The following is a 17,389-nucleotide window of genomic DNA, read 5'->3' as shown; positions in this document are numbered from 1 at the left end:
CAACCTTGGGCTTTCCCGCTTGTCCACAAGCAAGATCTTGGGATCAACCCACCTTATGAGCAAAAGACAAAGGAATCCATGACATGTAAACCCTTAGCATTGTAGATTCGACAGATAAACCTGGGCAATCTTGGTATGGCATGAAAACATGGGTAAGCCCGACGTGTAAACCCGAGCAAGCCCGAAATGGAGCAGATAAACATTCTTGCACCCCTCCCCTTGCAAGAAACTCCACAACAGGAGGCAACTCCACAATAGGAGGATCCTCATGAGGCTTTGAGACCTGAGAGCCTCTAAAGGTAATCCCGAGAGAGAGAGAGAGAGAGAGAGAGAGAGAGAGAGAGAGAGAGAGAGAGAGAGAGAGAGAGAGAGAGAGAGAGAGAGAGAGAGAGCATTGAATGCACACACCATGCTACAGTTGAGGCATGCCTCTAGTTGTGCCCCATCCACTTGTCCAAATGATGCTTGTGGAACGTGGCATGCCTAGTCATCCACGCGCATCAACAGTGGTATGCCTCGTCACCCTCGAGCGCCCCGCCATGTCGTGCATCCCCTTGACCGGGTTTACGTTTGGCAACGGGCAACCTCGGCCCCCACACCGCCAAGCCCCCCGCCATGTGGTCACTTAAGATCACCTTGCTTTCCACGCCCGTTTTGCACACCCTCGATGCCATCAACATGATTTGTCACCATCAAACGGCCGAGGGAAGCCGACCTGGCCTTTACCTTTGACCTTCTTCATCTGAACCCTCGTCATTATTCGACAATAAATGGAAGGTGTGGCCACATCATCACCTGGCACCTGGATGTCAAATGGACCGAGCCTGGTCTGACAGTGCCGTCATCCATGGTTTTCGATTGATCACAACTTAGAGCCAGTTCACATGAGGGTTTGATTTTCAAAATGTTGGCAATATGTTGCCAATTTTTTGGTTTCACATGGAGTGTTTCCACTAAATAATTGGCAACATGTTGCCAACAAGTTCCCAAAGGGCTCCATGCCCAAGGGGTGGAGCAAGATGGCAACCACAAGTGAAGACAAAGAAAAAAAAGTGTTTTTCTTTAAATGGGGGAAAAGAAAAACTTTTTTTCTACTTCTCTCTCGATTCTCTCACTTACTTTTCCCATTCATTTTCCTTACAAAAAAGAAATCTCTCCCACTCTCTCACGTTTTTAGATACCTTCCATGAGAACTCACAAAATCAAGTTGTTGGTTGGCAACAAGTTGCCAACCAGCCTCTCATGTGAACTAGCTCTTAAAAAGTCTGCAATGCTCTGCATGTCGTCTCGCAGCGACTCTCTCTTTTGCGACCCTCTCCCCCCTCGCCTCACACAGACACGCGTGACGCACCTAGGGACTCACTTATGCCTATGCCTGGGCTGGCGATGGCAGAGGATCTCCCTTCGCCAACGAGTTCTTTGGACATAGTGGTGGTTGGCTCGATAGCAGGGGGCGGAGCAGCGATGTTGATGGGCAACGTTGTCATTTTGTACAATAGGGGATACAGGCCCTTAAAGGCAAAGAGTGTGCCGCTGACGTTTCTAAGCTCTGTGGGCGGCCTCATTTGGATCACAGCAGCGCTTGTGGTGAATGGTCATTTCCCACGGAAGTCCCACTCGGGCCTCGATATCTGCCTTCTTTGGACCTACTGGCTGCAAGCCTGCTTTGGCTTCACCCTCTGGCTCAATTGTCTTACGCTTCGCCTCATCACTCTCTACCGTATTTTCATCTGCAAGCGTGACACCCATGGCTTCTATTACCTTCTCATCCCACTCCTTGTGCCTGCTATCTGCTTTTGCATCGCTGCTTCTGTCAAACACCAAATAGAGTGAGTACCGTTATTATCCTCTCTGTCCATTGATTATAAACAAGGTGAGATCTCACTGAGATCTTATCATGGCTTGCTAGAAACTAGTTGTGTGTGTGTGTGTGAGAGAGAGAGAGAGAGAGAGAGAGAGAGAGAGAGAGAGAGAGAGAGAGAGAGAATCATTTGCTGCTCATATGAAATCTGAAGGACACTTAAAATTTTAAATTGCAGTGTGAACCAAAAGCTAAAAGAAAGAAACAATACACCCTTTGGCCTTTTGATAGTAAGGCGTGTTAGCACACCAAAAAGCTATTTTTGACTCTAATGCTGTAATTGACAGTGGCACCTAGGTATTTTCCTTAGTAAATTGGATTTATACTGTTGTGCCTATTTCAAAGAGGATGCCTGACTAACGAGGTAAACAATCTAGAAGAATAGGCAGAAAAACTTGTCAGATATATCTTTGAGGCCTCTTGGGATTGTTCCTATGACGTAAAAAGGTTTTTCTCCTTTTTTTTTTTTTTTGGTGAAATGACACCCTAAGATTATCAGTGAATTGGGAGGCCCAATTTTTTGTGAGGAAAAAATGTAGGCTGGAGGCAACTTGAACTCACAAGGTGGGTATGGATAGGTGAAATGTTTCGAGCCTTTAAACTTTTGCTCATCAGGCAAAACACATATAACAAGTTATGGTTATTTAAGTTTTTGGACCATTCAAAATCAATATATACACATTTTAGACCCACATTTCATAATGTTGAAACATTAGGTTGAAATGTTCCACAGTGAAGCACCACGTTGCGAGGGAGAAATGTTTCGCGGCGACATTGGAACTTCGGACACAAGTTCTTACCTTTCAAAGTTTACACGCATTTCGTAATTGAGTTCACAATTGCAGCGACGGCCAAGATCTTTGTTGACCTGCAACACCTATTTTCAATCATGTTACCATAGATCCCTTTAGGAAATGGACCATGGGGGTGTCATTTAGTCCCGACTCTCTCTCTCTTTTCCCCCCCTCCCCCTCCCCCCCTCCACACACACACACACACACACACACACCAAAATAAAAAAACCCAAATAGTAATGCCAAATGCCGTCCCAAACAGTCAAAACGAAACACCATTTCTTGACATTTTGGTACAGCTGAAATGGCCTATGCATAGTCATACATTTTGGCTTCTTGTTGTATTTTAAGCCCCATGGCAATGAGGTTAAATTGTTTGCACAACTAGCAATCTCAGGTATTGATCGCCCTTGTAGTACAATTGCCTTTTCTTCTTACATAAATGGAGCTTTGGGTCATGTAGTTACTGACGATTGTTCTATTCTTCCTTCTAATTGCTTGAAAGACCTTTTCTTTAGAGGTACTAACTGTAGGCTTTCTTCTTCAGATGACTGTTGTCTTCTCAAAGCCATAGAGAAAGGAATTTCTAGTTTCATAGTAAAGTTTGAGGAGTCTTTAGGAGTTCAAGGTGTTCTTATGCATTGGAAGTTTGTAGTCCTCAAGAAAGCTTCTTTGAAACTAGCATCTTGCTCTAGGAACGTTTCTTGAGGAAGAAATAGCTTATCTTCTTCTGATTGTTATGCTCTTAGGAAATTTCATTGTGATTTTGTAATCTCTTACGTAGATAAGTGCTCTAATAACTTTGACGTGCAAAAAGTTCTATTCAGAATGGTTACTAGGTGAAGAAAACTCTCAAACTTACAATGGTTGTGATTTTCGATGCAAGAGGTCATTTTGAAATATTGAGACTTTTGTAAGTCTTTTGGTTTTAATTGCCAGCCCAAATTACCATTTTTGCATACCGTTTGGAAGTTCTACAAAAATCCTATAAAACTTAGATTTATAGCTGCTTCTTGTAACACAGCTCTCCGATGGAGGTTTCCAAATGGCTTAGTTATTGTTTCATAGCCATTTCACCTAGCGTAAATGAACTTTGGAAAAATTTGCTTTAGGAAGCAGGTGTACTTACCGATTCCAGTTGGATTTCATATGATTTAGTAGGTGCGATTCTTGCTATAATGTTTTTAAACTCTTCAAGAAGCATTAAGGAGAAATCTTCTCCTTTATGTCTCCAAACTTTTGACTCTACAACACTATATATGAAGCTAAATTTGGAGGGCTTTAGCTTTAGAGTCAAGTCTCTTATCTCAAAAGTTTTTGCGTACAAGTTTGAGAAGGATAGTTTTAAGGTATTGCTAGTAGAAAAGTAAGCCTTGAACTTTGACTTCTTATGGGAGAATGTAGACGTAGAGAAAGGAAGAAAGAGATTCACGAGGATTGTAGATGACATTGACATCATATTTTGGTTAGATTTTTTTAAAAATAATTTATATATAACCATCGGCGACACTGTGGGCACCAGTTGTGCTGTTTTTTTTGCTAATTTCTGTCGTCTTACTTATGAGTTTGATTTTATGGAGCGTCTTGTCCTTGCTAACACTTGCCCGATATTTTTGCACAAGTTTTGCAATGTAAGATACTTTGTAGATGATCTTTTTTGTTCCTTCGTTCCTTCTTTTCAAGATTTTATGTACTTGAATTCGAGTTCTGTAGGTCGAGGAATTTATCCTAAGGAGTCTTGTGAACTTAATTGTATCACAAATAGTGCTTGTTGCGCCTTTTTAGACCTTAAGATTTTTCAAACTCCCTTGGGATTGGCAGTAGATATCTATGATAAACGCCTTGAACTGGAATATGCCAATCTAAATATCATTCGTATGCCGCACATTTCTTCAAAATTTCTCTTTTAGCTAAATACGATGTCATTTGCTCTCAACAATTTAGATTTTCTCGTCTTTGTTCTAGTAAATCTGCTTTTGTTTTTCAATCGTGCCATCTTATTTCTTTGCTCCTTGAGAAAGGATACTCGTTCAAAAGAATCATGAAAAATGTTCGTTCATTTTTGCATCGTAGTAATTCTATTTTCAATGTTTCTTCCTTTGGAATCTTCAAGGTAATTAATAGTAAATTCAATAAAACTTGGGAGCATAAAAGCCCACTTATTGTTTGACTTATGTTTTGATCTGTGGCGCTTCTAGTATTTTTGCTCTAGCTTGACAAATGCTAGCCTTTATCATGGCTAAGTATGCCCATCACCTCCGGAGGGTGATAGAAACTTAGCTTGTTGGTTTTATGGAGTACGTTCAAAGCATGAATGACCTCTATACAAACTTGCACCTACTCTTGGACATTGACGACGTGAGTAGGGATGTCATAGCTGCTGTTCAAGCTATGCATGATAAAGCTGATAATCTTATTTTTTTTGATCGGACAAGCAACGAAGTTGAGGTCACATATTGTCAAGTTTGGATCTTTGTACTTCTTTGGTTATTTTCAGCCTCTTCTTCGTAGGTTTGTAGTAGTATTCATTTCTAGTAGTTTAAAGTTAAAAGTTTCATTTCTAGTAGTATTCTTCGTAGGTTTGTAGTAGTTCTCTCAAGTTTTAGCCAAGTAAGCTGCTTCAACTTATTTGCTTATGCCTTTCCTAAAAACCCCCCCCCCCCCCCCCCCCCCCCCCTCTTGTTTTCTTGTGTCCCTTGCTTTTGTAGTTTTGTGAGTGTTTTATCCCCTCTTATAATTCGTGAGTTCAGACTATTGTGAACTTATGAAGGTATATTGTGTTAAATTTTTAATGTAAAATACATAGTTTCTCGACCGTTTCAGTCTTAGCCGATAACTCCGAAACACCGGTTTTTCCCACTTTCATTAGGGGTGGTGAGTCGTAAGTATATCCCTCCCCCCCCGGCCCAAATCCCGCCTTCGATTCGCCTATGGGACAACCAAAGGACAGTAAAAGAACAAGAAGAAACCAAATTTTGTCGTCTAGGCTTTTTGTAACTTGCAAATAGGATCCAATCTTTTGGGAGAGAGAGAGAGAGAGAGAGAGAGAGAGAGAGAGAGAGAGAGAGAGAGAGAGAGAGAGAGTTGATTGGCGTCACAAAGTGATGACGTGGCATTATTAGACTGGATAGAGGGTTGCAAGCCGCTCGTATAGCCCTCAAGATTTGCGTTGCAAATCGTGGCGGGAAATTAGTGAAATATGTGACGTAAAATGCGAGTCGTTGAGGTGGCATTAGGGTTGTGTACTGCTTTTTGAACGCAATTATTGAAAGCGTTGACTTTCTGGGCGTTGTAGCTTTTAGCTGCAAGTTTTCATAAACTTTTGTTTTTGGGCTACGTGCCTTTATAGGGATTCCTTGGGGGTCCTCTCAGGTAGATCTATGCATGGTTGTAGAGTTGCAGAGAGATTCCTGGTAGTTGTGCGCTGCGTCTATCATTATAAAAAGAAGTATCATGTGGGGCGCTTGACTTAACATCTAGTGCATTTTGGTAGAGAACTATGCTCTACCATGTTTTGCCTCTAGTACTCTATTCAATTTAAGTGTACTTAGTTTTCAAGTTTAGTCGTGTGTTGCCTGTTGACTGGTTGCCTCACAGTGGTGTGCCGGTTATAGTGGTATTAGAGCTTTAGTCGATTTTCCCTCTACAGAGGACCTGTCGGACTTTTTGTTGCGCACCATGGATTTTGATAGAGAATCTGAGAGGGAGAGGGAGTACAAGTCAGAAGAGAAAGAATGTGAGGATAAGAGTAGCAGAGGAAGCTGAAGACGAAGAAGATAATGAAGAAGTGAGGAGGTTGAGTGAGAGGAAGCTTGGCCAAGACACCTACACTGTACAGGGAAGGGTATTAACACTGCGGAACTCGACCCACAAATAGATCCTTCTCTTGCCGACCAATGACGATGTTGGAGAGGCTGTAACAGACTTGGACACCCAAGCGAGAAATCAGTAGCAACACACGAACAAAAACTGCAACAACTTAACTTGAAAAGAGAGAGGGAGAAGAGATTCGACACGAAGCGGCGGAGTTCCACTTTTAGATGCACTCGTCCCAACGCCCCTTCGGGTATTTCTATCTTTTTTGCTTGACGAAGCTACAATAGCCGGTTCTGCCCTGTTTTCACCGCCTTCGAATGCTAGCGTGAAACTCCAACTATAGTATTTAAAGGCCCTAGGCCTAAAGCAATTGCATTAAAAAGCTCTTCTCCCCAAAAGTATCATTCATCAAAAGCAGATTTCCAACAGGCCAGCAGGCTCAGGCTGCTACAAAAATCACTAACGATGTCCGTACATTGCCACGTCAGCAGGCTACCACAAGAATTGCTAACTAATTTCCGTACTACCACGTTAGCATGTCAGTGGAAAATCCAGGCTGCATGCCATGCCAGTAGTTTTGCAAGTTTTTGGGGTTTTCATACTTTGTAGGTCTTTGTATGGTGGTCATGCCATGTCAACAACTTGTGACATATACCCCCCGAAAGGAGTTATTGCCCTCGATTGTGCCTACAAAATAGACAAAGGCCACAAACTAGCTCAGTAGACACTGACTCTATGCTCCTATGCACCAGATTGCATACATCTAGTTTTGCAAAAAGACATTAATCATTGAATAGTCACATCACATTTCTATCGAGATCTCAAATACAAATCATGATCACTGTAACTTATTTAGCAATCACATCCAGACTTGCTGATCTTTACATGGATGTCTTGATCTACTAAACAATGTGGCACAATTGGGAGCGCATAACAATATAAGTTTATTCGGATAAATAGAATTTCTCTCTTGATACTGAAGCCAAAGTGTGTGTGTGTGTGTGTGTGTGTGTATATATATATATATATATATATATATATATATATATATATATATATATATATATATATATAGAGAGAGAGAGAGAGAGAGAGAGAGAGAGAGAGAGAGAGAGAGAGAGTACTGGGGATGAGAAGATGGGCTGGTTTCCCCAAGTGTATGTTTATTATTGAGAAGAAGTCTATAAAAGCACTTGAACCGAATGTACTACCACGTTCGTTTAGAATCAGACTTGATGGTACTCGGAAGCCTTGACTTCCCACTCCTAGGCCAAAGCCCTATGCCAAGGAACTTCCGTTCCTTATTCTGATCTTTGAGAACCAAGGTTCTCGCCTCTGGATCTCACCTTCCAAACTCTGGGCATGGTATCCTTGCAACTCTTTCCAACTCTACTCCCAGAGTCCTCTGCTTTCCTAGACCCTTGGGAATCTCAACTTTCGGATCCAACTTGAGTCTACCACTCTCAGATTTGTGAATCTACTTCCCAAACTTGGTTACAAAACCCTTTGGGATGATTTGGCTCTAGTTTCTCAGAGCGCTTTTCTCTAGTAGAGGTGTAATGTGCAGCGGAAGTGATTTATGGTTTGTGCTCAGTGCATACTCAAGGTTCCTTTTACTGAAGGGGAGAGAGAGCCGTCCTTTTGACTTCATTAGAATTGTGCAACAGACTAGAAAGAGAGAGAATGATACTGTGAGAAAGTGCTGAGAGAGAGAGAGAGAGAGAGAGAGAGAGAGAGAGAGAGAGAGAGAGAGAGAGAGAGAGAGAGAGAGAGAGGAGACTGACACTAGATGGGGTTCCAAACCCCCCTCCAAGGGCCCCCCTCTTTATCGCTAGAAGGGTATTTGCTTTAGATCGCACAAATGCCAATACAATGGTCCTAGATGCTGAGATGCTGATGGGAACTTGATGTAGATGCTTGGTTTTGGAAGGCTAAGGGCTGAAATGCAAATACGCTAGGGCTTCTGGCTGGGATTTGCAATGGCGAGGAGGCTATGGGCTGATTTGCTTTCGCCGATGGCGGCATGGGCTGAAAACTGAAAAACTCTGGCTGATTGAGGGCTGAATCTGAAAACGCTGGCTGATTTGGTACGATAAGCTGAATTCCGAAAACGCTGGCTGATCTGATGCGGAAATCTGAAAATGCTGGCTGATTTGGTGCAAAAACGCTAGAGAGGTGCTGAGGTACTGTGGGTACTTGGTACGTGTACTGTGGGTACTGACTTATGCTTGAGAAGTGCCCCCTAGGGTCACTAACATATGGGGCAAGAGTTGGGCTGGGCAATCCAACTTACAAAACCCACGGTTCTAAAAGTTGATGCAAAAATGTCACCCCATAAATAGGTGCCCAAGGGGAGGTAGGGCAAAGCCATATAAAATCCCCCACGACCCAACAAGAAATAAATGAAATATGAGGGCTCCCGGACAAGGTGGGCGGCCGGACAGTGCAGTCTAAATGCATATACAAAGGGTGGCCAACCCGGAGGCACACTAGCCGTACATGTACCGTAGAAGTATGCCCTAGACCAATGTGAAGCAGCAGTGTGGTGTAAGTCTAACACCCCTTCTCAGCACCGGATGCTGAACAAACTGCAGGAAGCCGAAGATGTGAGGCAATCATGAAGATGTCTGCTGCAATGTCCACTAAAGGACAATACTCCGGTGAACTCCACGACTGTAGCGGCAATCTGGGGTGTCCACCTCCGAGAGATCTCCATGGTAAAGTGCCGTCACGAGCAGTGTATCAAACTGCTGTACTCCGCTAATGCTGTGTGAAGGTACTGCGTGAAGGTCCCGAACTGAGTGTGAAAACAACTCCTTGTTGTGAAAGAAGTGCCAATAGACCTACAAGTGTCTTGCCCAATAGGATCTGTGGTGTCTGTAGTCAAACCGTGTGGAGAAAATGGAGAAGCCCATGAACCGTCATGAGAATGACCGGAACCTTGTCAATGCATGAACCTGTAATGGCCAGGTGGCTAAGGTGTGAAAAACTCAAGTAAGGCCAGATGTAGCAATCTGCTTTGTAAACGTCCTCTGAAACAAGGAAAGCTAGAGACTAAACAGTCTGCACTGTAGAAGCTACCGTAAGCTGCCGCAGTCACCGATAGACCGCACGGACCACCACCGGATGGTGTCCTGTCAGTAGGTAGGGTAACCCAAGATGAGGAGAAAGATGATCATCCTGTATGAAGAAGGAAAGCCAAACTGAGTAGTTTGCGCTGTAAATAACCTCTGAGAAGAGGAAAGGCCAGACCAATCTGTTTGCACCGTCTTGCTTGTATCTCCTGCCTCCAATCCTCCGGTGTCAACCAAAACAGAATCCGCGCCAACAGCGCCACCAAACCACGACTCGGTGTGGCTCTCAATGTGAATGAGCTGGGAGTGGCCTACCGCCCAGGTCGGGGGATAAGTCTGTTGTAAGGTTACCGAGGGTGAGTGTAAGCAACTCTGAAGGTAGCAATCCAAATGATCAAGAGTGTAGAAGAGCAACTGCACTACAATCCAAGCCAAGCTCCGTGTGACTCCGAATGTAGTCGCGGGATGCGTGATCTCCCGCATCTTGCGGGTAAACTCTCCAAGAGAGTCCAAAGCACTGAAGTCCCACTCTAGTTTGTGCAATGAACCTGTCCAAGAAGAGATCCAAGCTCCTCTCCTAAGTCCATGTACATTGTAGATGCTCCTGTGTAAGCAAGTGATCTGACGTGTCGAGGTTAAGTGGCAAGTGTCTGTCCACCCAAGATGGTGGTGTCTTCTTTGGGAATGTCGGAATCCCATATGCCATGAGCATGGCCTTATCTCGTGTGAACTCCTCTGATGAGTGCATAGGTGTGTCCATAGCAAACCACGAGTCACCACCCCCTCTGGAGTGCGCAACCGCTGAAGACGGAATGGAATGAATGGATCTCCCAAGGATCGTACGCTCGTTGATGATCAAGCCGATGTCGAAGATACTGTGTAATGCAACACTCACTGAGAGACCGCATGGACCACCACCGGATGGTGTCCTGGTAGGGGGTAACTTCATCCTCTGTGAAAAACACAAGCCAAGAGGCTGCCGTCCACCCAAAACGCAAGTGCGAGGTGATGAAAATGTTGCTGTCCAACAATTTTCTACGTGCTCCCGGCATGATCCGGAGCGGTGTAGAGGGTCTGGGGAGGGTGGGGAATCAAAGAACACAACAAACGCTAGGTGTGGAAGAGGGGGTGATCAGCCCCCCACTGACTACCAGAGCAAGAAGACCTATACAACGTATCAGATGATAATGAAATGTGTACCCCCCTAGCCCCATATATAGTGCCCAAGGTGGGCGCCCAACTCAAGTGGACGGCCGACCCCAAACTTGGGCGGCCGGACAAGGTACAACCTATGCTATGGGTGGCTAGCCCGGAGCAGTAACAATAAAGTTTTGACAGCTACCATATATTTGTTGAGTGATGCCATTAATGGTATCAAGCCTGGCAAGAGGCACAGATGTCGTGCACCTTGTGCATGCTGTGGATGGCAAGACACTCTCTTACAATTGGGTCGACTTCCAAGTTGAGCTCAAGGATCGTTTTATGCCACCACAATATCTTATATGGTTGACAATGATTGGTGAGCTATTAAGCAAAACGAGACTCCCGTTATGTCTTTTTCTAACCGTACTTTGTAGATTGGTGGTCAATTTCATAAGTCGGACGAGGATCGGAAGAAGGCTTTTCTCTTCAGTTTAGACGAGTACATCAAATACGATGTGCAAGTCTTGAGCCCTAAGGACTACAATGACGCCGTCAAGATTGCTCTCGCACAAGAGATGAATCACAACAAAAGTAAGCCTAAGGAGAGCAAGTCAAGTACCCCGCAGAACCCTCAGAACCAACAGAATGGTAAGAACCACAACGCGTCTTCTTGTCAATATTTTACTACACCTAGAGCACAAAACTCTTCACCTAATAGTGATACTAAAAGAGAACTCTTCACCTAAGAGTGATAATAAAAGAAAGACAGAAACTCAGGGTACCCCTAAGTTTACACCTAATGAAAAATTTGCTTAAGAAATAGTAGGACGTTGGCTAAGTCTTGAAGAAAGAACCGAGTATGGAAAAGAAGGAAGATGAAGTGTCATACTAAAGGTCAAATGAAACAAGGTTGCATCCGTACGTACATACGGTACCTTTTGTACGGTACAACCGTACGGTACCCGTACGTACCGTACGGTTCAGTACGGTCGCATGGCATTAATTTGGGTGAAATCCAGCGTTCCAGTGGCGGACAATTAGCGCAAGCCTTTTGTGTGGTCTAGAGAGTAAATTGAAGTGTGTGCCAAGGGTTACTTCAACTCACGATTTCCAGAAAGTAAGTTTTTGTAGAGAACTTCAGAGATAGTCACACCGAGACTTCTACCGGAGACTTCCCCACGTAGAAAGGTAAGCTCCACTCTCTCGTATGCTCCTTCCACTCTTTCTTCCTACGTTGCACGTACACTTCGCGACCCCCTTCCTCATTTTCAGCATTGTAATGTAAATTTGTTTATGAATCTATGGGTTTTTCAATAAAATATGAGTTTTTTTACAAATGGTACGTACCTATTACGTACCTGAAAGGTGGTTCAGAATGGTAGTATGTTCCGTATGTACCTAAAACATGTCGTACACTACGTACCTATCCACCTTGAAATGAAAAGAGATTGTCCTAAGGAATCACCTTAGAAAGAACCCATAGAATCCACATCTTTTGTTAGCGTCATAAATGAGTCTAATACTGCATCCCAAGTTTCTAATGATTATACAAACGAGTCCCTCATTACGTGTTATGGTCATGTAAATGGTTAGCACGTTGTGACCTTGTTTGATTATGGCAGTATGCATGATGGGATTTAGCGCTTCTCTTGTGAAAAGTGCACATTTAGAAGCTGTTCCGACAGATCCCATTGCAGTGTGTGGATTTGATCCGGGCATGTACTCTTCCATCACACATGAATGTGTCAAAGTGCCAATTTGTGTTGGGCACGTATGTTTTTGTTGCAAGTTTGTTGCTTCTCCTTTCTTTAGATGTGATATGATTTTCAACAGTAAGAGGTTCCGTGAGATTGATCCACAAGTTAATTGGAAAGAGAACGCTCTCACTATCTCTCTCGAGGGTGCTTCACTAGTGGTCATTCGTGGTGAGCAAAGCATCCCTGCTTTGTCATTAATCTCTTACTCTCATGTTTTGAAAGAGGATATAACACATAGTCTAGTTGCATTTTCGAGTACACAGTCAAATAGTTCAGATCATAGCAAGATAAGGAGCCTCTTTTTGTCATTCATTCTTTAAAGCATGAGAAGCATTTTTTATATGATAGGAATGTAGAGTAGGCAATGAAGGCAATAAAACATAATAGCATTTGAAACTGGGGTGTAGCCTCACTAAAGGGTGGTAAAACTTTAGCTTTCACCCAAAACTATGTCGTCTAAATTTCCCTGCACTTTATGACACAAAGAAACTTCACAAATGAACTTGCAATCAGAATTCACCACTTCAAAACAATCCAGGACTTGGTAGCTGGAGTGCTCCCAAGTAGACAATGACACCCTGTTGGCCCCAAAGGTTGATGCCCCTCGGTGTATTTCTTTCTGCCTATTAAGTTGGAGAATACTTGTAAACTTCTACAAGCTGTCTCCCTTTTATTGGGCTGAAATTTCCCTTCTTTAGTCCAATTCTGACAGCATAACGGCAGTAGAAGTTATCACGGACAATAACCAAGTAAACAATGATTTCCCATGCACTTTAGATCACTTTTATAAACCTGGCGAGAATATACCGCTCGCTGAATTCTCTGTTTTTGGCCTTTAAATTGCACCAAAACACTTGTTTGCTAGCTTCCCCGAAGCTCCTGGGATATTTAGGCATCAAAACTGACCAAAACCGTAAACCCGCAAAAAACTACAGCAAGCTCAAATTCCTTGTTTTTTCCTGTGGGTAGCACTCGAGCTCCCGCACTTGCAAGATTATTGCCCCTTGATTTAGATGAGATTTCTCGTGACAACTCTCTAAAACAGCCTGTTAGCGTGTGTACCTGCTTTGAATCAAACAATTAGCTGATTCAGGACCTATGCAAGAGGCTCTTGCCTCGGCAATTGAGCATAGAATCCCCAATTGTACATAACAGATGAAAGGTCCTCGAGCTGCGCATCACGATTATGTATTCAAAAGGGAAGAGAGGTGCACGAGAGTGGAGTCATTGTGCTACATAAGACAAAGGAGAAGGCAAGCTTTCCATTAAAGCTGTGAACCTGCACCACTACTCACACACTCACAATGAGCCTTCACTCAGCCCTCTCCACTAAATCAATTTGGGCGCCTCCTTCTTAGTGAGGTGTCATTCTAAAGCTTCTTCAATTGACAAGTGTCCAGTTTTGCCCATTTGGTTTAATTCACAACCCCCTCCAACTTATGAAGTCTTGCCGAGGGGCCTAACTGAGCCTAGCCACCTCTTTACTAGTCAGATTTTAGTGTTGATTAGCCCAACCATCTCATGGCTGCTTGGGCTTGACTCGTGTAGGTGAAACTCTTGGCCAATGGCTGTTTCACACTAGCCATGCAATGTCCAAGCATTTGTGATTTCAAAAAGAGGGTCCAAAAATTAAATGAAAATCAAGGGAAGAAAACTAACAAATAAAGTTAGTGTTTGTCACAGTCTCGTGACATACCCCCCTCTTGAAATTGCAAACGTCCTCGATTGCATGCATGCTATACATGCCATAGATGATTTAGTGTGACTAGCACCTATCACAAGATGGGCACCAGATTGAACAGACTTTCGGGCACAAGACGGGCACCAAAAAAGAACAGACTGAACAGACTTTTAGCACTTCAATAACAACTGAATTGAGAGAGAGAGAGACGACATGAGACATGGAGTGGCGGAATTCCACCCCGGAGAGTATTGGCCCCAAACCTTGGCGCCCCTTTCGGTATTTCTTTATATTGCATCATCAAAGTACAAGCTGGTACTCCAGACTTTGCACCTTCTCTAGGAAGCATGCGAGACAACGAGCCCTTGGCACATATTTAAAGGCCCTTGGCCTATGAAAAGCAGTTTACATGAAAAGCCTTCAAACTCAAAAACTTCTGGTCCAAAAGCAATGCCAAAAAGATGCGAGCTTCGTTCACGGAATTTCGTACAACTGCCACGTCATTAGTCAACGCAAAACGTAGAAATCCGTACAGCTTGCCACGTCAACACTGTTAGCGTAATTTTTGGAAATCTGCCACGTCATCAGTTCCATGTTGTGTGTGTGTGAGGGTCCAGCTTTATTCTAATTTATGTCACTTGGGGCCCCATCGGACGGGGTCCGCATAAGTTGGTAGGACTTCTTCTTCTTAGGGTTTAGGCCCCTTGGTCGGCATCTGCAAGTTGGCTCCATTCTTTAGGGCTTTGACACGTCAATAGTTTGTGACATCTCCCCTTCTTGAAAGAGAGTAATCGTCCGCGATTACAGCATGTTTGCAAAACAACTCAAGTTAGCTCAAAAATTTCCGAGGGTCATTCCGAGGGACAATCAGTTTGCTCTTTTTGTTAGGAGTTAGCTTCTCCTTTCGGCTCGTTTGATCAAGGAGTTGGCTTCTCCTTTCGGCTCTATTGATCAAGAAGTTGGCTTCTCCTTTCGTCCAAATTGGAACTCTTGATTTTCCGGTGTAGTAAAATTAGCCATCACACCCAGACCACACTAATCTTCCACGGGTTTCTTGATGCACTAAAATTACATACCCAGGCAATCTTATCCAATTAGGACTATTCAGTGATTAACACATCACAATGCAACACAAATGCTTACATATGCATGTTACAAGACATAGAAACATAAAGCCGCCGATGAACACTCCTCCCCCATAACCTAACAAGGTCCGGGCCGGGAGATATTCAACAACTCCCTCATCACTCCTCCCGCATAACCTAAAAAGGCCCGAGCCAGGCGATATAGAGGCCCTTTACAACCAAACGCCCCCAGACCACAGCTTGTGTCGTTTGGAAGTGCTGAGAGTAACCACTGCTCAGACTTCTTAATACTCCTCCTGCATAACCATCCATGTCTGGGCCGAGAGTCACAACAACAATACTGTCACCAGCGTGTGACTACTATCTATCCTTTTTGTTGATTTCTTTCTTATTATTTATTTACTTTCACTTTTTGGAAACACCCCTCCGGAAAGGGCAAGAGAGCACTAAGGTTGGACAAGGACTATGGTTAGCCAAAGTGGGGTCATTGACTAGCCAAAGTGGTCATTGACTAGCCAAAGTGGAATCCTTTGCTACAGAGGCTACATTTCAGTTCTGGGTGTGGCTGCAGTGTACAAAGGGGGTCAGATGACCTAGAAAGATACAATGGCAGCATCTCCTAAAATTTAGGGAACTGCTATTCTGGGACCTGAAAATGTGTTTGCGTCATTACCTCCGGAATGACAAGGGGAACATTTTCTTACTCTGTCGTGAAGTCAACTGGGCAACCGGTTGGGAGATTTTTAGGTGGCAACCCCGAAATGGGAAAATGCTTGTAAATGCGCCAAGTGGCACATTCTGGTGCACTTTCCTCATGCATGGAGAAGTGGCGCTGAATTTGAAGGGAAAAGAGGCTCATTTGCAGATTTTGTCACAAGTTAAGAGCTATGGAGTGCTTCCTTTCCCTCCTATGTACAGTACGGTGCCAGGAGTGATGCCCTGCACGCTACGCACTGCCCTCTCTCTCTCTCTCTCCTTATGGCAATATGTTATGCCCCTCTAGTGGGCTTTTCAATTGACCAATGTACAGTTGTGTGGGTTCATGTGCGATTGCCGAGGCAAGAGCCTCTTGCACAGGTACTGGATTAGCTAGCGGCTAATCCCCCGCAGGTACAGGTGATTCGGAGAGGTTTCACGCCCGAAATCTCGTCCGATTCAAAGGGCAAGTAGCCCTACAGGTGTGGGAGCTCAAGGACTTGCTACGGATGCGACCGGCACGCGAAACGGAGCCCGAAACAGTAAATTACAGCCTGCTGTGTATTTTTGCAGGTTTAGGGTTTTGGCCCTAAACGGTCCCTAATACCCCCAGGAGGTTCGGGGACGTGAGGAGACCGCTGTACAGGTGATCTGACGCATTTTCGGGGCTGAAAACAGAGAATTCAGCGTGCTGCAGATTCTCGCCAGGTTTTGCAAAGTGCCCGTATGCGTCGGGAAAGTCATTCAATGCGTGGGAATACTGATTGTGAAGGATTCTAGTACAGTTATGTTGCCGAAATCGGGCCGGAATAGTTGAAATTCAGCCAAGTTTGTGCGGGGCAGCTTGTAGGGAACCACAACGTTTATTCCCTCTTTTAAACAATAAAGAAATACCGAAAGGAGCATGGGGAAAGGTCAGAGATCAAACAGTGCTTATCTTCTTTGATCCAGGTGCCAAAGCCAACTTCATTTCCCCAGAATTGGCTTCAAAGTTGGGAATCAGACCTGAAGAGATGGGGTATTAGCAGAGGCAGGTTTGGCATGTCCCGGCCATACAGAGGCTGTGACACCCATCATTGGAAAGTTACGCCTACATATCCAGTCCTATGTAGATGCTGAAGAATTTTACATCATGCCACTGGATGGATGTGATGTGTTGTTAGGTATTCCTTGGTTATTTCGTATACAGGGAATCATGGATGCCTACAACAAAAAGATCACTGTACAGAGCAGGGGAAAGACTCACATTCTGGATGTAAAGCTTAAAGGGGAGTCTATTCCCACTGTATCAGCTTCTGCTATTACTTCTGTAATGAAAAAGCATCTTTCTGCGTACTTGGTTTTTGCACGTGAAGTGTCAGATTGTGATGAATCAAATTTATCTGTGCTAGATAAAGAAAGGTCAATGTTTTTACAACAGTATAGTGACTGTTTTTTCGATTCATTACCATCTCAATTACCGCCAGAGAGACCCGAGGACCA

General features: G+C 43.9%; 1 protein-coding gene across 11 annotated transcripts in view; it reads left to right on the top strand.

Annotated features, from left to right (window-relative positions):
• Positions 1-1,214: 1,214 nt before the first annotated feature.
• Positions 1,215-17,389, top strand: part of LOC147431979 (uncharacterized) — a 125,751-nt gene continuing 109,576 nt past the window's right edge. For 3 of the 11 annotated variants that reach the window (XR_015185486.1, XM_086491796.1, XM_086491797.1), the window contains exon 1: positions 1,217-1,829. Coding sequence is in view for 10 of the 11 variants with exons in the window: in XM_086491796.1 (XP_086347922.1) it covers positions 1,366-1,829 (464 nt within the window). In the remaining variant the exon portion in view is untranslated. Of the gene's footprint in view, positions 1,830-17,389 lie in introns of all 11 variants that reach the window. The other 8 variants (XM_086491802.1, XM_086491795.1, XM_086491798.1 and 5 more) reach the window with 4 other exon arrangements.

Source organism: Adiantum capillus-veneris, chromosome 20 (genome assembly GCF_014529385.1).
Source record: "Adiantum capillus-veneris isolate H3 chromosome 20, ASM1452938v2, whole genome shotgun sequence".
Lineage (NCBI taxonomy): Eukaryota > Viridiplantae > Streptophyta > Polypodiopsida > Polypodiales > Pteridaceae > Adiantum > Adiantum capillus-veneris.
The sequence above is the reverse complement of the archived record's forward strand: the minus strand, read 5'-3'. Positions and strand labels throughout refer to the sequence as shown.